General features: G+C 55.6%; 1 protein-coding gene across 3 annotated transcripts; it reads right to left on the bottom strand.

The window, feature by feature from the left end:
- Positions 1-2,090: 2,090 nt before the first annotated feature.
- On the bottom strand, positions 2,091-19,382 carry SGTA (small glutamine rich tetratricopeptide repeat co-chaperone alpha). 3 transcript variants are annotated; one of them, XM_033134956.1, is made up of 12 exons: positions 19,261-19,382; positions 12,514-12,653; positions 11,471-11,580; positions 11,170-11,251; positions 9,989-10,088; positions 8,678-8,782; positions 7,684-7,822; positions 6,843-6,905; positions 5,157-5,194; positions 4,541-4,630; positions 4,220-4,342; positions 2,091-3,248 (listed from the first exon to the last, which is right to left on the bottom strand). In XM_033134956.1, exons 2-11 carry the CDS (start codon positions 12,611-12,613, stop codon positions 4,228-4,230), a joined length of 942 nt encoding a protein of 313 aa, XP_032990847.1. In that variant the 5' UTR covers positions 12,614-12,653; positions 19,261-19,382; the 3' UTR covers positions 2,091-3,248; positions 4,220-4,227. The 3 variants fall into 3 exon arrangements, with proteins under 3 accessions (XP_032990847.1, XP_032990848.1, XP_032990849.1); XM_033134957.1 differs by having other exon boundaries at positions 12,514-12,743; positions 19,261-19,339; XM_033134958.1 differs by having other exon boundaries at positions 12,514-12,613; positions 19,261-19,319.
- Between the last annotated feature and the right edge of the window lie 541 nt (positions 19,383-19,923).

Genomic DNA, 19,923 nt, shown 5'->3' with positions numbered 1-19,923 from the left:
ATCCGGGAAGACCTAAGCAGCACACGTAGATGCTTCTCGAACGCATGGCTCACCTTCCAGTGCCCACCAGTGTTTCTCAAAGAGGTTCTCTAAACACGCGGTGCGGATCTCCTGGGCTGCTTAAAATGCAGAACCCATTGGGGGCTGACTAAGTGCATTTAGAAGACAGACCTGACCAGTGGTTCTTAAAAGCTTGGTGGGTGTCAGAGTCACCTGGAGGGGTCATTAAAACATGACTGCAGGGAACACGCAGCTGTCGGTCGTTGCCACCTCCTCCCATGGCAGTGTATTCCACCCGCTGGGCTTTGGTCCCAAATCCCACATCGACCTGTTGCTTACGTGACTAGTGCGACACTAACATATCGAGGCATCGGGTGCGCGTGGACGAGATGAGGGGCTGCGCCGAGTGGCTCATCGACTGTGGGAAGCTGGGAGACACCAACAAAGGAGCTGTGTGCATGGCCGACTCCCGGCTCACAGAGAAAGACGTGCTCCCAAAGCTGTTTCCAGGACTGGCCCCTCGGCAGCAGGGTCAGAATGGGGGCTACACACGAATGCTGCACATCCCAAATCAGAACGAGCCTCCTCAGGCCAAGATGGCAGTGATTAGTACACAGCGCCTTGCAGGCAGCAACCTCATGCTCAGTTAGCTACTTCAGGGGCTGCGGCCAGACCAGGAAGCAAGCATCTCCAACCCACGCACAGCTCCAACACCAGGGAGCCAAAGGATGCCTGGCTCTCATCAGAGCTCACGATCAGAGGTCTTTGGAGCTCTTTTAACCTCTAAGAACTGGAGTGCGAGTTGTGAAATGGACCGTCTTAATGGAGCTCAGAATGTTCTGGGGAGCCAGATGACCCTCTCTTTGCACAATAGATAAAATTCCTTGTATTTTATTTTGAAAAATAAAATTGAATTGAATTGAAAAATAAAACAAACACAGATGACTGGGCCCCACCCCATTTCTGATCCAGTAGGTCTGGGGGTGGGGGGCCAAGAATTTGCACGTCTACCAAGCTCCAAGCTGATGCTGCTGGGCTGGAAGAGGGGGGTGTCACACGCCGACAGCCAGTCCTAAAGCAGGGCCTCGCCCTCGGCACTGCTGACATCGGGCCGAGTCACTCCCTGTGGGGCCACCGGGTGCTGTGGGGTGCTGTGGGGTGCTGTGGGGTGCTGTGCAGCATCCCCGGCCCCGCCCACTCGACGGCAGGAGCACCTCCGGTCATGACCACAGATGTCCCCACTGTCCACCGCTCCCTGGGGACAGAATCGCCCGTGGTGTAAACCCTATCAGGAGACACACACCTCACTCTTGCCCACATCTACCACCCACACTAGCCTGAGTGCCTCCTAGGGCAGCTGACTCCCAGTGGTATTTTGTGATTTGTGGGAGGGTAACTGCTGAGCCTGGAAATCTCCTTTCTTCATCTATAGATGAAGCGGGCAGCCCTCACACGGAGGTGGGGTCCTCAGTCAGCCCCTCCCGGAACAGGCACTGCAACTGGGGGTCAGGCTGCTCCAGAAAGACAGTCGAAGCTGTTTCTTCACCTATGAAATGAGTACGATGGTGCCGTCCGTGGGACATTGCAAATAGGAATCAAGAGCCCACATACGGTTTACAAAATGACCATGGAGTGCTTTCTATGTCCACAGAGCCCACACAGCACCCTAGATCAGGGCTGAGACAAGTCCAGAAGGTTCTTTGGGCTCCTTCCTGAGACCACATCTCTCCCCTACAGCAGTTGGTTATAGAAGTTTGGGTCTTTGGATTATGGAATGAAAAATTTATGTGCTGTTAGAACATACAGTAACCTTACTGTCCTGCCCCCCAAATCCTGTAAGTCTGGCTTGATCCGTAGGGTCATTCTTTACACAGGGGGGGACTGGAGTCAAAGATGAGGAAAGGAAGAAACATGGGGACAGCCCAGATTTGCTGTTTCTTGAACCATCCGCAACCCTGGCACACAAAGTGCTTACAGTGTTGTGTCAAGCGGGGACGAGTGAGCGATCAAGAAAATCCAGGCTGGGAAGTTTCTGGAAATGTGGGCAGGGAGGGGGAGGGGTGGCACCCAGAGGCCAACACAGACAGGCAGAGGTCACGATGTCTGTTTATTCCCCACGTTACGCTCATCACCACGACTAGCACTCAAGAGTCAGGGCCACCTCCCTGGCCAGTGATCACTGCTGGTGGTGGCCCTTCCTACTAGTTTCCTATAACACACATAGCACGGGGTCGACCTCGCAGACCATCAGGGAGCCTCCAACACTGCTGCCGGTACGGGGGGCTGGCCAATCTCCCCACCAAGCTCCTGTCCAAGCAGGGGCTGTGTGGACATCCACGGAGGACTCGAGTCCTGGGCAGGCTGCCTGGCCTGGGCTTGAGTGCTTGCCCTCCCAGGAGGCAGCTCTTGGCTGCTCAGCAATTGAAGGCCGAAGCGGGTGGCACCAGGGCCCCAGAACAGCAGGGGTGCCCACTGGGGCTGGACACACAGGCAGGCCAGGATGGCGTGGAGGCCAGGCCCGAAGGTCACAATCACGCTCCTCATGGGCTGTGGAGCGTGAATACCAGGGAAGGACGAATGGAGGGTGAGATGTGCGTCCATCCAGACGCTTGATGGGAAGCAGTCCCCGGAGCTGGTCCTGCACTCCGGGACGGTCCCACGGTCCCACTCTCGCTCCTGCCGGGCACAGGGCAATGAACATGTCTTCCAGGAGTCTGCATCTGGAGTCCCTCATGCAAGAACTTGGGTCCAAGGGCCTGGCGGGTGCGGGCACCCAGACCAAGGCTGGCAGTGAGCTCGTCTGAGCAGGGCATGGCCAGGTAGCCAAGGTCAACTCAGAAAGTGGCTTCTCACCGGCTGGGGAGGCCCCTTGAAGACAGACCAAGGGGGTGGGGGCCAAGGAAGGCGCTCTGGATGTGGCTGGACATAAAACTGGCTGCTTGTCAGAAAGCGGCTCGAGGCCCATTCCCACTCCAGAATATTCTAGAAAATACTTTTTGGGGGGCCAGCGGGGAGATTGGTGCTGGTCTGTGTTCACAGCTTGCTGGTTCTGTTTCGAGAAGGGTCTGGGAGCCGTGAGTACAAAAAGGGAAGGGAGGGCGAGGGGGGGAAAAAAATCGTAAAAATCCTCTGAACATGCAGGTCCAATTTCTTTTTCTTTTTCTCTCTCAGGCAGTCCAATAGGAGAAAAGGGCAGAATGCGCGGAGGCTTCTAGTCGGCTGGGAAGGACCTGATGGCGTTGGGATGGCTGGAGGAACAGGACACGAGGGCGGTCAGTCAGGTGGCTGCCCAGACTCGGGGAGGGCACTGCTGGGGGCCGCCATTGCTGAAATCTAAATCCCCCCACCTCCACGTGGCTGGTGGCGGCTGGGTTAGCACAGAAACAGAGCGCGGCCATTGTTGCAGGTGGTTCTGGGGACCCAGAGGTGAAAACATCGGTGAAAGTACTTTGGGGATAACTTTGGGGATATCCAACAAATAACGAATACAAAATTAACCTCAGCTATGTTTTTTCTTAAAATTAAGGCAAAAAACGAGAAGAAAAAGGGACCCAAATATTAACATTAGTTGCTCTGGGTGGAACGATTAAAATCGTTTTTTCTGCCTTTTTGGTTTTTCTTCACATTTTTCTACAAAAAATCATGGTGAGAAGGAAAATGGCAACAGAGAGGTCACACCGCAGCATAATGCCAACATCCTGGGGAAGAAAGCCGCCTGCGGGTGTGCACCCAGGGAGTGGAGTCACTGGAGAGGACCGGGCAGAGGTCAGGGGCCCTGGAAACGGTTAACTGAGCCAGCCAAGGCCACCAGGGACCCTTTGGGAACACCCAAGTGCATTTTTGAGCAATCATACATGTAACATCTGCTCACACCAACAAACACTCAAAGAAACGAAAGCCCCATGAAACCAGGCAGAGCAGCTGGGCAGGAAGGAGAGGCAGGTGCTGCCTGTCCTCCCCGCACCCAGGCGACCTTGCGGTGGCTGCTTGCACACTCTGCGCATGCACAGAGGCACGCTTGTCACCTGGGTCCACTCAGGAAGCAGCCCTTCCCAGGAGCAGTGGGTTTCAGCCCTCATCCCTCCCTCCGGGAAAGCGGGCAGGGGGAGGAACACCTGGAAGGGCGCCAGGGACCCGAGATTCCTCCTGCCTGGCCTTAGTGATCGGGGGTGATCCTCCAGACCTTGAGAGCCCGGACCGGCAGCCCGAGGGAACTTACGTGGGTGGTCACTCCTGCTGTTCATCGTTGCTGGCACTAGGCGTCCGACTTCGGATCTGACTTCGAAGCTGCTCGATCAGCTCTGGGTTCTGCTGCTGCATCTGCTGAGCGAACTGCTGACCCCTGAGGGGAGGTGACAGGCTCAGCGGGGCTGGGAAGCCCGGGCACAGTCACGTCCCCAGCTGCGCCCCTCGAGGGCAGTGTGGCCACTCACTACAGGACACGGGACATAGAGCGCCGGGGACACAGCTGACGTGTCCCTTCCCCCGTTTCGTGATGCACTCCTGCCCGCCTGAGTCCCCACTGAGCAGGTTTACTCACGCCTGGATGAGACTGGCCAGGTCATTCTGCGAGGGGCTGGTGCCGGGAGTCCCCAGGGGGTTGTGGCCTCCAGAAATCATCCCAGACATGCTGCAAGGAGAGCCCATGACTTGCACCTCCGGGTGGCTCCCATCAGCCCGTCCCCTCCGCTAGCAAGTTACTCGCCCACATGGCAGGCCCTCAGGGCCCAACCTTCTCCCTGATGGCAGCCCTTGCGAATCCCATCAGCTTTCCCAGGCACAGCTTTTTGCCTTCAAGACAATGATTCTCAGCGGGGCAATTCTGGCCAAGTGACACTGGGAGATGTCTGTGACACAAAAGGCCACAGAGTATGAGACTCCATTTATGTAAATATCCAGAACTGGCAGAGCCACAGACAGGAAGTGGGTTAGCGGTTGTCAGGGTCTGGGGGAGGGGGTGGGAGTGAAGGGGACGGGGAATCTTTTTGGGGTGAAGGAACGTTCTGGAATTAGATGGTGGTGATGGCTGCACAATACTGCGAATGCACTTAAGGCCTCTAAGTTGTAAGCTAAAACGGTTAAAACGGTATGTATATTTTACCACAATAAAAAAAGAGATTTAACCTAAGACCCAGAGGAGAATGGCTATCACTTACAGCTGCTGAACTTGAGGGTTGTTCATCAGGTTTGATGCCTGAAGAAAAGAACAGATTGTCACAAGACAGCTTCCAACATGTCTTAACTGAGGACACACATCCTCGTGAGCGAGCGCCCTGGGCTCTCCTGCCCAAGCACCAGGCCAATCGCACCGGCATTTGGTCTCCTGGTGTCATTCGAGGTCCCATTTCCCCCTGCACTCCCCTCCACTCCCATGGTAACCTCCCATTTCACCACTGTAATCCCGCCTGGGACCTTTACTTTAAGATATTCCAGGGCACATCATTTTTCTGCTCGCTGCTTAGGTTTTGCCATGTGGATGCATCTTGGATCTTTTTTCTGGCCACTGAACACGTTAGGAGAGCCAGTCAGTCCCCAGTTTCGCTCCAGCACAAGTGATGCACTGAGCGCTTCTGTGCAGTCACCTGCCCACTGAGGACACCTCCTTAGGACCCAGGTCAGGGCGTGGACGGGTAGGGACTGAAAACGCTGCCTGCCAGAGTGGCTCATGGGCTGCTTGCCTTTCTGTCAAGGACTGGAGGGTAAGTACTGTTGGCTTTTGGGGCCACCGCTGTGTCCCAACCACTCAGCCTTGCTGAAAGCCGCCAGTCTTTCTATGTCACTTTGTACGTAATTATCTATTCCATGATGACACTACATGGCATAAACTGAATTCACTGCCAGAGACCTAGAGTTTAATTATCAACACGCCAGCCAATATTCTCTCATCCAGCTGGCAAAATTATGCCATAGTTGACATATCTGAGGGAAGTTATATGACCTTTAATCTTAGAACCTATAGAAACACTGACTAGATAAAACCTACAGCACGGTTTATTAGTCATCAACATGGAAATGTGTGGGTGTGGCCATGCCAATAAAAGTACAAAACCCAGCAGTGGGTGGAACCTGCCCACTGCGGGTGAATGAGGTGGAAAGGAGTGACTGCCGTCAGGCCAAGTGCTCCCGCCAGGACAGCCTGTGGACAACTGGTGCCTGCTCACCCCATGCATCGACGGAGACCCACGCTTTCGCGGCGGCCTCTACCTACACCAAAAGCGTGACCTCTGCCCATGTAGGCGAGATGCGCCTTGCTATAGTGAGGATGTTTTTCTAACTGCCAGTGGGTTCTGGAATTTTCTCTCCCTGACAGTCTGAAGCCCTGTACCCCGAGGCCCCGTGAGCCAACACTGCAGCCTCAGGCCCAGTGAGACCACTCAGGGATGGACACGTGTGTGTGGGGATCCGTCCCAAAGGGTCATCGCTGGGAGCCCGCTCTCACAGGACAGCAGAAGCGTCTCTGGGGCACCTCCCACTCTGGCGTTGCATCTGAACCTGGGGCAACCCTGTCACTGTCACTGTGCCCCTGCCAGGAGGGCACCATGCCATAGGGATGTAGTTTTCCCAGATTAATCAGTCGGGAGAGGTAGGATTCAGTTTGTTTTTTGTGCTTAATACGGGTGTGTGTGTCTCACTTGACTCCATGCTGCCCCCCGGGGACACATGACATCTGGGGGTGCTCCTGGAATCGAGTGGGTGGGGCCAGGGATACCGCTCAGCACTGCTGTGCCCAGGACGGCCCCAGGGAGCACGCCCCGGCCCCAGTGTCCCTGGGCTACGGCAGGCAGCACCCTGGCAGCCCGGGTGGTGGGTGAGGACGCGGCCGGGAGGGCGAGAGCACTTACCATGCTCATGAAGCCGGGATTGTTCAGCAGGCCCGCAATGTCGAAGCTGCCGACCCCTCCTGTCTGTGGGGAAGAAGAAAGCATCGGTTAGTGGCATGTGGACCCAGGACCATGCCATTAGCCCCGGGAACTGAGAAGTAAGCCCACGCGGGGCCTGTTTGGAGCTCTAAGACAGGTGTGCAGCTCAGACAGGCATGCTCTCAGCCTGAGCAGCCAGGCCCTGCGGCCAGGAGTGCTTCAGAAGATGAAGCCCGCCGTCCATCACTAGGGAAAAGCAGTGTGTTAGCTCGTCTTTCATTTTCTGATGCTCTGACACCTGGGGCCTGGCAGCCCCTGGAGGGACAGCCTCTCCCTGGGGTGACCAATTCCTAGAGACAGTCACCTCGGAGCCCATCCCCCGGGCCCCTCCTCTACAGGGGCTGTCACACTCTAGGCCACTGTCCTTCTGCCCTAATCACCCCAGGGCCAGGTGCCAGACTACGAGGGCCACCCCATGTTCCACAGCCCATTTCCCCTGCCTCACCATTTCCTCCTAGAGAAACCACAAAGGTCTGGTCCGTGATTCCCCCTCCCTCTGCCTCCCGGCCCACCCTGGTCCTTCCCCATGTGGCCCTGAGGCCTGTACCCTCCTGCTTCTGTGGACCTGCGAGGATCAAAACATCTTCCGTCCTGACAGGCATTTCCACGTGTGTCTTACACCTGACTAAGCAAATGCCAGGTCCCCCAACAGCACAGACGTTCTTTGCACAGAGGCCAAGCCCAGCCTCAGCCTGTGAGCTGTGAGGGCACCTGCCCGGCCACTCCACCAGAATCACAGCCCTCGCTCCCCGGGGCGACTCACGGGACTGGGTGCCTCCCTGAGCTTCACTTCTGCGATCTTGAGGTTAGACTTGTACGTCTCGTTGTCGGGGTCCAGCTCTAGGGCCTTCCTATAGTAGGCCACGGCCTTCGTGTGCTTGTTCAAACTGGAGAGCGCCAGGCTGCGGGGAGAAATGCCGGGAGTCCTGTCTCTCCTGTGGCCCCGCCCCCAGACTGTCTGCAGGTTGATGCCACTGCTTGTCTAGCCTGGGCTCAGTGGAGAGGACACAAGAGGAGGTGGGCGGGGCTCATAAGGCAGACGCTAAGACTTCCTAGTGCTGGTGGATAGTGGTACCCAACACCAAGGGCTCTGCGACCGAGGAGGAGCTCTGAGGAGGCGGGCAGGGGCTGAGCAGACAAAGATGTCTACTTGGTCCTTGTGCCTGATCCTGGCATCGAGCTCCAAAATCCCTGGAACGGCGTGAGTCACAGGTGTGTCCTTTGTTCTTCATAATGAACCTCCTTAGATCACACCTAAAGAAGGTGACCATGTGCCTGTGCCAGGAGGGTGGTGCAGCCCCAACTCCACAGGGCCTGGGACCCTGGGCCCAGGCCCCTTCTGGGCCTTGCACTGGGCCGTCTGTATCCTTTCTAACAAGCTGGTGAATGTAGATAAAGCATGTCCCGGTGTCCTGTGACCTGTTCTAGAGAATTAACAAACCTGAGGAATGGTTGCGGGAAAGCCTGACTTAGAGCTGGCTGGTCAGAAGCACAGGTGACGGCCTGGCCCTGTGACTGGCATTTGAGGTGGGAGTGGTCTTGTGGGGCTGAGCCCTGCGCCTGTGGGGTCTGCACCAACTCCAGGCAGGTGATCTCAGGACTGAGCCAAATTGCTGGACACCTGCTAGTGTTGGAGAGCTGGCTGTGGGGTGGAAAAACTTCTACACAATTGGGAGACGGAATGTGCGGGGGAGAGGGGCAGCCTGGGCCCGGACAGAGACCTGGCCCCCGGGCCCGGGCACCCGCCCAGCACTTACCCCATCCTGCCGTAGGCTTTGCTGTAGGACGGGTCTATGCAGATGGCTCGCTCGCAGTCCTGCACGGCCCCGGCATAGTTGCCGAGTTTGCTGTAGGCCGCAGCTCTGGGGAGACAAATCAGGGCGGTCAGAGAGCTACATCCCTGGCTGGCTGCCCAGGAGGAGCCGTTTGGGGGCAGGCCTCGGTTTACCCATTTAACCGCACGTACGTATGCACTTACATACATATGTGTGTACTACATGGTTAGATAAATGCAGGCTATCATGGGAATCCGCTTGCTGGGGGGCTGCACTGCCCCCCCTCACCAGGGGGGAAACCGAGGCTGAAGGAGGCAGAGGGGTGTGGCCCAACACTGCACAGTAGACAGGCCGTGGTGGGACGTGGTTCTGAACCCACAGTCACCAGACTCTACTGTCTAGACTCTTCCCATTGCCAAATATGCCAGGATTGTTAAAAAACACCCCAGACCCCTCACAAGACCGCCGTCCAAGCTCTTGGCTATGAGGCAGGGTTCTTTTCTCACCATCTTAGGTTTTAGTGTTTCCACTTCACGCTCTTCTGGTTTTGAAGCACAGAAGGGCGTCAGGTGGAAATACAAGTTGGAATGCGGCAAGGCCACACAAAGAGTATTCAAGAAGTCTGTGCCACCTGTGAAATTTCTCTGTAAATCTAGAGCTATTTCCCCAAAAAGAGTTAGAAAGAAACCAAAAAAAAAAGCACGTTTGGCCCGGAGGCATGCACCCTTCTGATGTCTTCTCTGCACCATGTTCCTGCCTTCCACACTGGGGGCACCATGTGACGGCCTGCTGTCCCCAGTCCCTCTCCTCCCACTGCCCCCTCAGTCCCTCTTGTAAGTACAATATTCTGTACAGCGAGGCTATGTGAGAGCTAACATGGCTTTTCTTTAAGAGCACAGGCCAGGGTCAAATACCAAATACAAGGTGATGGAAGGAGACTAGACTTCGGCTGATAAGCACACAATGGAGAGTACAGACGTCGCATTATACTTGCACACCTGAAATGTATACAATGTTGTTAACCAATATTACCGCAATAAATTAAACAAAAAAAAAAAGAAAAAAGTATAGGCCCAACATAGCTCCTCACAACTGTTAGTGCTGCTCTGAGCAGGTGCATGAAACATTATCCAAATTTTGGGTTATTTTCTAGACTCCACATCTGTGCAGAGAATGGTGCCACATAATTTTAATGTCACTAGCGACTCTGGATGACCCCTCACTGGCCGCCTGACACCTGGTGCACGTGGGACTGCCATGCTGCACTCACGCCCATTCCGTGCAGGCCGCTACCTGTTACAGAAGTAGACAGCGTTGGCGGGGTTGAGCTCAATGGCTTTCCCGTAGAAGTGCACGGCGGCCTCGAAGTTCTCCACTTTCATCTGCTCGTTTCCTAGAGAAAGAAAAGAACGCACACCTGCTGTTCACATGGGACCCAAAGGGTCTGAGGCGGTGTTCCCAGCTCTTCCTACCAGCCTCCGAACTGCAGGTCTGAGATTTTGGGGGGCAGGATGCAACACTCAGGCACGAGCGCAAGGGTGCTGTTTGTGTTGAGCGCTTGAGCCAATGGTGACACTGCTTTGGTTGTGATGTTCGGGAACATAAATCTCAAATACTGTCATTTTTTTGTCACCCTTCAGAAATAGCCAAGTTTTAATGAGAAGTAATTCACATACTACAAAAAGCAGCCTTTGAAATTATACAACTGAGTGGTGTTTTAGTATATTTGGAGTTGTGCAACCATCACTTCTAATTCTAGAACATTCCATCACCCCAAAAAGCAATCCTGTCTCCATCAGCAGTGACCCCCAGCCCCTCCCCCAGCCCGACAACCATGAACCCACTTCGTGTCTGTGGATATGCCTGTTTGGACATATCACATACATGGAATCACACACGGTGTGGCCTTGTGTGTCCGGCTTCTCTCATGAGCCCCGTGTGTTCAGGTCCATCCACACTGTGGCGAGTGTCAGCGCCTCCCTCCTTTCCATGGCCGAGTAACATTCCATGTGTGGACGGGAAACACTGTGCATGTCCACCATCTACTGATGGACACCTGGGCAGTTTATACCGTTGGATGCTGGGAATTGTGCCGCTGTGCGCATCCGTGTACGAGCACCTTGTGGACGTGTTTGCACGTCTCCTGAGCACACATCTACGAGTGGAACTACTGGGTCATGTGGTCACTGTGTTTAACTGTTTCTTGAGGTGGTGACCACTTCCCACAGCAGCTGCACCACTTACATTCCCACCCATCATGTGCGAGGATCTGATTTCTTCATGTCATTGTGTCCATGTTCTTAAAAGCCGCCTCCCACCCAGGCCCCGTCTCCAAAGGCTGCTTTGCCACCCGCTACTCAACAGCACCCCCCCTCAGCGGCAGAGCCAGCCAGGGACCAGCAGGCCTCACCCGCCCCGCAGCCCCAGAGTCCAGCGGGCAAGCTGCCTGGTGGGGATGGAGAATTCTTTCTTACCTTCGGTTTTGAGGCGCTCTGCCTCGGCCACGTCCTCCTCAGAAGGCGGGGTTTGCTCGGGGCTCAGGCTCTGTGGCATCTCCTGCTCCCAAAGCAAAGATGGTAGTCCCGCTGTCCTCCTCACCCTCCAAACCTGCACCTTGAGCCTCCCTCCCTGTCAGGGGCCGCCCTAGGACCACTGAGCTCTGAGGGCAAAGAAGTGGGGCAGCCCAGGTGCCCAGAAAGGAGGGCTTCCGCAGCTGCTCGCTACCCGTGCTGCTCTTACTGCCCTGGCGGGGGATGGGGCAGCCTAGCGGCTCACCTTGCACGCAGCGGCAGCAGCTTCAAATATTTCTGGAAGAGTCTGAGGGAGTGCGAGGTCACTGTCTTCCACTGTCACCCCGAAAGCGGTCTCCAAGCACTGGATTGCCACTGTGAGGGAGATGGGCATTTTCTTCTGAGCGCACCCACATTTACGACTTGGGGCCCGGGGGGCTCGCGCTCAGTTGTCGTGGAGTGTGCTGGCAGAGACCTGGGCATATCGTGCAGCGCATGCCCCGGGGCCCTGCTGGGACTCTGACCATTTCCGCAGGACAGACGAACACATCTCTAGCCCAGCAAGCGGGAAGTGCAGGAAAGACACTGTTCCTGCCCAGCGGGGCTCATTGGTGACATGAGGTTCTTGGTGGGGTCACAATGCTGGGGCTACCCGGCTGGGGTGCTGGGGTGCCGAGACCAGCCTGGAATGCCATGTGGGGGGCAAGGTGCTAGGGACACTCTGTCAGGCCTCTTGGGATTCTGGCTGGAACCCGGAGCTTGAGGTCAACCCCTTGCCCTGAATCTTTGTGACTGGGTTCCTTCTAGGGGCTGCACGATCACATGTGGGACAGGGACAGCCACCTGTGCAGGGCTCCCTGCCTGCCCTCTGCCCCCAGTGCCTCTGCCCCCAGTGCCTGCCTCTACCTGAAGGAGGCCTGGCCTAATCAATGGAGGGACAGCACTGTGTGGTGGGGGAGGAGCCCTGGCTAGAACTCAGTCCTGCACCTGCCGGGGGCTCAGTGGTCTTGCCTATGAAATGAGGATGGGGACCTGTGTCCATGGCTGGGCAAGTGCCCTGACCTACCATACCCACCCTGTGGTGGGAGGGAGGAGGGCACAAGGGGGGCGGAGGAAAGAGGAGGGGGAGGGGAGGAGAGGAAGGGGGAAGAGGAGGACGGGAAAAGGAGGGGGGAAGGAGGAGGGGAGGAGAAAGAGGGAAAAGAGGGAGGAAGGACAGGGAGGAGAGAAGTGGGAGCAGGAGGAGGGGTGGGGGCAGGAAGCTGGGGACTGGGGACTCTCTTCCTGGGGAAGGAGGCCCATGAGTACCTTCCAAGCTCTCCTGGGCATCGGACGAGAGTCCCCCGTGCCGCAGCTGGTCGTGCAGGAAGCGGATGATGGCGAAGGCCAGGCGCTTCTTGTTATCCATCTTGAGACAGGAAGAGACGATGCCCGGAGGTTTTCAGGAGCTGCAGACCCCAGCCAAGAGCATGAGGGCTGGGGCTGCCCAGACAGGACCCTGCAGTTGTCCCCCTCTCAGGCACATTGGCTAATTCTATCTGCGAGGTAAAAAGTTAACCGTCCCATTTCACAGATGAGACACTGAGGCCGTGGGGCCCAGAGCCCCTGATCTTGGGGGTACAGGCCGGGGGAGCACCCTTCACAGTCCGGCCTCCTTGCTCTCACCAGAGGGTGACGTGGCCCTGGGCCTCTGTCATCATCCTTTCACCGGCTAGATGGGGAACACACGGGGTCTCCCCAGGGATTTGGAGAGCCACCTTGCATGGCTGGAGCCCTGCAGTTCTGTGAACCCCAAGTTTCCAAGTCCTGATGCCTGCAAGGGACCCGAGGAGTCAGACAGGTATCACGGGGCACAGATCCCCTTCCAGGCTGCCTGAGGGCCTCCTCTGGGTTCCTCTGCAACGTTCTGTACTCTCAGGCCAGGAGCGACCCTGCCCCAACGGACACTGGGCACGTATGGGGACGTCTGTGGTTGTCGAGACTGGGGTGCTCCTGGCATCGAGGGGGTGGGGACCGGGGTGTTGCTGAAGGCCCCCCATAGGCAGTGACAGGCTTCAGTGTCCCGAGTGCTGGGAGAACAATAAACGAGTACGGGTTCTGCTACCCGAGGGCCTGTGACGCGTCAGGCACCTCACGTAGCACGTCTCACTCCCACCATACAGCGACCTCCCACGTTCACTGTTGCTCCCAGGTAGAGGACACAGGCGTGGGATGGGGACCCACATGCTGCCCAAGGTCCCTCACGCCCACCTGGCATGGCTGGGAGCCACGAGTGAAGCGTTCTGGCCCCCCTGAAACACCCCCAATGGGGCGACTTGTCCTGGAACTTGAGGAGCAGGCGTCCTGACCCCACTATCATTAACCCATCGCCCCTGGCCATTCGGCCCCAGGCTTCCCAGCCCCAGGCTTCCCAAGCTGGCCGGCCGCAGGCTGGGCTGCTGCCAGCACTTGGCGCCTCACAGCCGCTCGCGGGGCAAGAGCAGTCAGGGTGTGCGAGGCTGGCCGCGCTCCGAGCTGTTTCTGGTTCATGGAAAACAACATCTATCAACTGCTTCTTAAAAAAAGGAGTCAGAGAAGCCAGACACACAAGGCCACACAGTGTGTGATGCCACTTATGCCAAATGGTCTGGGACCAGGACTGGCCAGGAGACCTTGTGGGCGACACGGGGGCCCACAGAGATCAAACACTGCAATAAACTTATTTCGAAGACAGTGAGGCCCCAACATGTGAATCATCCTTCCAGCTAGAGGGTACCAACAGCGAGCTGGCCAGGCCAGTCTGCTGGCCCCCAAACCCAAGGAGACAGGCACATACGCCCAAAATGTCCACAGTGTTTTTGCTTTACAGGTATATTTGTTCTGACAGAGAACAGCATGACTCAGAGAAGCCAAAACGTGGATACACCCGGGCAATGCCCATCGACAGGTGAGAGGATAAATGAAATCTGGTCCATCCACACGCTGCAATAGCATTCAGCCTCAGAAAGGATAGACACTGACACCCGCTACAACGTGGACGAACCCGGAGGACATTATACTCTGAAGTAAGCCAGACACAGAAGGACAAACACTGTGATCCCACTCGCAGGAGGTCCCAGAGGAGTCAGATTCAGAGACAGAGAGTAGATGGTGGGGCCAGGGGCTGGGGGAGGGGCGGGGAGTGAGTGTTTAACGGGGACAGGGTGTCAGTTTGGGGAGATGGGAAGTTCTGGAGATGATGGTGGTGATGGTGGTATGACATTGTGAGTGCACTTAATGCCACTAAACTGTGCACTAAACAACGGTTAGGATGAATTTCACGTGTATTCTACTAAAATTAAAGACCCTTCTTTTCCTCCCTTTGGAATGTAAACCTCTGAGATCCTGGGACCTGGATTGTTTTACAGTCTGTTCTAAATCAGGGGTCAAATGTCACGTCAGGGCAGCCACCTGCTTAGCCCAGAATGGCTTCTGCATTCTTCTGTTATGCAAGTGCCTGCATGACATCTTTCATTTTGCCTCCTTGGCCTTTATGTTTGCTGACACCTTCCCCTTACATCACTGTGGTGGCAAGCTGGACGGAGACGTGCCAGGGCCGTACGGAAGGGTCAGAGGTTCAGACAGGTGCAAGGCAAGTTCATAGGCCGAGCAGCTGGCCTCCGCCTCGGCGTTCCAGACACCACTCTGGACCTTCTGGAGTCAGCATTGGTTCACGTGAGGTTCCCACTGGGCTTTGTGGTGCATGTGTGTGTGTATGTAAGGGGTCTGCTTCTCCCGGGAAATCTGACCTTTAGCATAACTTTCCTGCCCCCTGGGACGAAGCTGGCACTGGAAGGGGTGACCACCGAGGGGTTCACTGAGGATTTAGGAAACAGAAAGACAAAATCACACTCCTTTCTGGCATGCCTTCAGTTCTTCCAATGCCCCCGGCCCTTTGTACCTCAGGACCTTTGCTCATGCTGCCCCCACCTCTCCTAACCGCACTGAACTAATTTAAGGCAACTCTCGTGTGCCTTCCCTGGTATAAGCTGTCACTGCCTGCCTTGTAGGTTTCTCCTGGTCTATGGATGTGCTCTCCTCCCAAGTGTCAGCCTCCCCAATGTGACATACTGAGTGTCAACAAGTCAGGGCCCCCCTGAAGCCTGCCCCCCAACCCCCAGCCAGGGAGGGCAAGGTCTGAAGTCATAATGCCTTAGATCTAGCCATTTCTGCCTGAGGCCAGCTACATGTCACCTTCCTTGTCCCTGTGTCACATCTGAAAGAATCCAAGTTGATACCCTCACTCTCCTCTTCTATAAAATGGGTTACAGAGGCGTCTTTACAGGCTGTTGTGAAAATTCAGTGACCTAATGCAGGGTTTCCCCACCCAGACTGTTGACGTGTGGCTCTTTTCTCTTCTGTGTGAGGACTGTCCTGTGTACCGCAGGGTGTTTAACATCATCCCTGGCAGCCGCCTAATGTCCCCTGGGAGCAGGGGGTGGGAGGCAGGATCACCCCCCATGAGACCCCGTGGGTTAAGGGATTCCACTGATCCCCAGGACCACCTGATTGAGGTCCTAGGAGGCTGCTCACCCTTAATACACAGCCTGAGCGGGAGGAGGGAGGGGTGACTCAAAGACACTGGGGTCACCCTGGTTTACACCACGTGACCATGGGGGACTTATTTTGCTGTCTCCTGTGAGCAGGGATCAAATTCAGTATTTTTCCAAATAATTAATGCAGCATCTCTCCCTTCACCCCTGCTAATGCTGGGGCTGGGTCACTGTCTGTGGGGGGCCATCATGGGCACTGTGGGGGGCTGGGCAGCATCCCTGGCCACAGCCACTAGACGCCAGGAGCACCCCTCCAGTGGTGACAATCACAGATGTCCCTAGACATGGCCAAAACTCCCCTAGCTGAAAATCACTGATAGACGCTAAGTGGAAAAATAAAGGCTCTAGGTCAGCATAAGTCAGATTTTCTGGTCAAATGCCTTTGCTGCAAACTCGCAGATCTGTTTGCTGAGCCTTTGGTTTGAGAAGTGCAGGAAAGGGCCTGTGGGTCCAGAGCAGAGGGTCCGGAACAGTGTCTGACACAGGTGATCCTTCAAAACTGCTGCTTCTCCTCTCTCCTGACCGAGAGGGTAGGACAGGGAACAGTTTGCCCATCTGACTTCAATGCACGGCTTTTGAGACGACAAACTTTCTGCTGCTCAGAGCTGGGCCCAGCCTGACACCGTGACAGCTCTTTTGCTTGCTGGCTGCTAGGCACCCGGTGTCTCTGGAACAATCACAACTTGTACGGCTTTGGCTGCTGGACAACACTGTCAAGGCCTACTCTCTCTCTGAACAGTGAGGCCTGTATGAGCTCTCAGAAGGCCCCCCGCGGCGTGGGGTGCATGAAGGAGCCTGGTGAGTGTGCACGGATGCTGGGGGTGGGAGCAGGGGTCCTGGGCCCAGTCCCTCTTTGGCGCCTTCAGAATCCCTTCCAGCTGTCGGCCCACCTTTTCATTTTATCATTGAAAAACAAAAAAACAAACAAAACACCACCAGCCTCCATTCATTTCCCTGCCCAGGACTGAAAGGGGAAAAGGGCACATCTTACTGAAAACGAGCAACCAGACCCTCACGCTGCAGGAAGAAGCACCTGTTTTCGGAAGGAGGCCCACCACTTCCGTGGGCGCTCTGCCCCTCCAGCAGGCATTCCACAGCTCCTGTCACAGACACAGGTGTCTGCAAGCTGGTACCATGTTCCTCCCTCCTATCCTAGAACCCCTCTTGTATCCAAGAAGGGCTGCCCCCAAACTAGAACTCGGGTTCCAGCCCAGCCCTGTTTTCTTCAAAAATGCCACCAGGATGTCCTGCACACTCAACAAATCCTCAACAGCTCCCTGAAACGTCACGTGGGCGCACACATGACCCGTCACCATGGGTGTGTCACCCGCTGGGCCTAATCTGAACCCTCTGTGCTCCACGCAAACCGACTGCTCGCCTTTCCTCTGACCCACTGGGGAAACTCTTACTCTATCTTCCACACTAAGCTTCAAAGTCACTGCCTCAGACAGAGTCTGGACACCTTCTTTTTCCAGCAAAGACCAAGTACGATTCCCACCTCTGGTCCAGCACCTCCTAAAAGGCTGTAGGACACTTTCCTGGCCTGTCTTACCCCAGTGGACTGTGGGCCATTGGATAGATCATCTGCCCTTGAACCCCAGCACTTGGGGGCGTTTGATCCATATGGACTCAAGACAACATAAGGTCACTGTTAAATTCAGAACCACACAACCAGGTTCCCTGTGGAGGTCATTCTCTTTGGGACTTGGTTTGCTCATTAGATCTTCAGTCTCACCTACCTACTCACAATCCCCTTTATTCCTTCAGTCCTCACTGAGCATTTCCTACCTCAGCCAGCATTGGGATTTGGCAGAAAAAATGCAGGATAGAGTAAGACTACAGCTCTCGACCTGGGGCCGAGGTTAACTCCATTTACAGTCACTCATCCTTCCAGAAGACTGAATTGTAAACCTCAGGTGAAATCCTTGGAGTCCCAAGGACCTTCCAGGCACTGAGCTAAGTGCTGTACATGCAATGGCTTATTTCGGAGGTTAGTAAACATTTTCAGAAAAGGGCCAGAGTAAATTCCTTCAACTTCCCAGGCCACAGGGTCTCTGTGGCAACGATTCAACACTACTAATACAATGTAAAAGCAGCCACAGATAAAGCCTATGCGATTGGTGTGGCTCTATCCATAAAACTTCATTTACAAAAACAAGCTGCAGCTGGACTTGCTCCCCTGACCAGTTTGCTGGATGCCTGGGTTGCTTTGTCTAATCCCCATCCCACAGAAAGGAAAACTGAGGCTTAGATGGATAGGTTGCCTCTCAAGGTCACCCAGCTAAGTCACAAATCAGTTTTGAACCCAGGCAGTCTGACTCCAGAGCTTAAACGCCAAAGTACCCTTTCCTGTCCCCACAAAAATGGGTGCACACACAAAACCTTGCACATGATTTCTTGTGCCTCCCCGCTCAAAACCCTCCTCCTCAAGCTCTTGCTGGTGAAGAACCAGTGGTATAATGGTAGGGTTTAACTTTGGGACTGCTGACATTTGGGGCTGACCATTCTCTGGGGGGCCGTCCTGGGCACTGTGGGGGTGTTGAGCAGCACCCCTGGCCGCCACCCATTCAGTGCCAGCAACACCCCAGTCATGACAACCATAGATGTCCCCATTGCCCAGTGTCCTCTCTGGTGGACAAAACCACTGGTCTAGAGAGAGGAAAAACAGACTGGTCATTCTCCAGTGAGCTCTTAACAAGCACCAGGAATCTGATTAAAAAATGTTCTAGGTATATTTAACCTCACAATAACCCTAGCAGGCATATATTTCTACAGTCTCTCTAGCAGAAGAATGGTGCTGCTCAGAGAGAGAAAGCGACTTGCCCAAGCTTACACAGCCAGCGGGAGGTGGTGGAGCTGGTCCTCAAGCCCAGATTTCTCCCGCCTCGCGTACAGCATGCAGAAGAGTCTAAGAGTGAAATAAGACTAACTGCTGATCCCTCTGTGCTCTCACTCTGCGCTGCGCTCTGTGGCTTTAAAACCACCACCCCCCGTCCCGAACCCCCCCAAGGCAGTGACTGTGACGACGCCCGTTTTACAGAGTGGAAAACTGAGACTCTGAGAAGTCAAGAGGGTGGCCAAGGTCACCCAGATGGAGAGCGGCGGCGCTGGGACAGGAGCCCCGACCTGAGCCTCACGAATGGGGGCCCCCCAATTGAAAGGGGCTGTTTCCCGACAGCAGCGGACACCCATAGCGGTATAACTACATGTGGGCGCTCTTACTTCCCGTTGTCTACCCACGGGCCTGAGAACTAGCATTTCCCGGGCCTGGGGTGCGGAGGAGGAAGGCCAGAGCTGGCAAGGGCCTGCCCGACGCCACCCAGCCTCAGTTTCCCCTCCGTGCCGCCCACTCACACAGCACACTGTTGTGGATCGCGGCGACCCCAGCCTCAGCCCGATCTCCCCTTACGGACCCCAAGGCCCCGAGAGCCCCGAGCCGCGGACCCCAGGCCCGCCCGGCTCAGCGCCGTGCCCACCTACTCACCGCTCAGGCCGCCGAACCCCGACCCACCGACGGCTGCGCCTGCGCACCGCGGCGGCGCCCAACCCCGCCCCCCCAGGCGCGACGCCTGCGCGGAAAGAGCCTCCTCGCGCGCTGGCTGTCATTTTGCGCAAGCGCGTCAATTATTCAGGTGGGCGTGGGGGGAAGTGACGAAGGTTAGAGGCGGGAACGAGCTGGTCGTTAGGGCAACTGACCTCTGCGACCGAGTGAAGGCCGGAAATCAAGACTGATTCGTCCTCTACAGCGGGAAGAGAGCGGTGCATGGTGGGACAGTGGCGGATTTCTCCGTGATAGCGGAGCGGGTCACGAGGCGCCGAGCTGGCCACGTGGTACAGCAGCATTTGGGTCTCGGGCGCCTAATTGGACGCAGGCGCTCTGTGAATGCGAGCAACTGATATCCACTATCTTTGTTCATTTATTCATCCACCCATTTACCCACGAATGCATTCATTCATTCTTTCAAGCCATAAATTGTAAAGGAATACAGAGATTGTTCACTGCAGGTCCCTAATAGTCAACAAACAGGTATTGCAAACCAAGTATAAAGACCAGCAGTGTTCACTCTCATTACCTTGTATTGGGGTAGACGGATTATAGTATAGTACACTAGTATATAAATGAATAAATTTCACTTAATGGGCAAGC

Source organism: Rhinolophus ferrumequinum, chromosome 18 (assembly GCF_004115265.2).
Source record: "Rhinolophus ferrumequinum isolate MPI-CBG mRhiFer1 chromosome 18, mRhiFer1_v1.p, whole genome shotgun sequence".
Classification (NCBI taxonomy): Eukaryota; Metazoa; Chordata; class Mammalia; order Chiroptera; family Rhinolophidae; genus Rhinolophus; species Rhinolophus ferrumequinum.
Note: the sequence above shows the minus strand (reverse complement) of the source record. Positions and strands in the feature narration are given on the sequence as shown.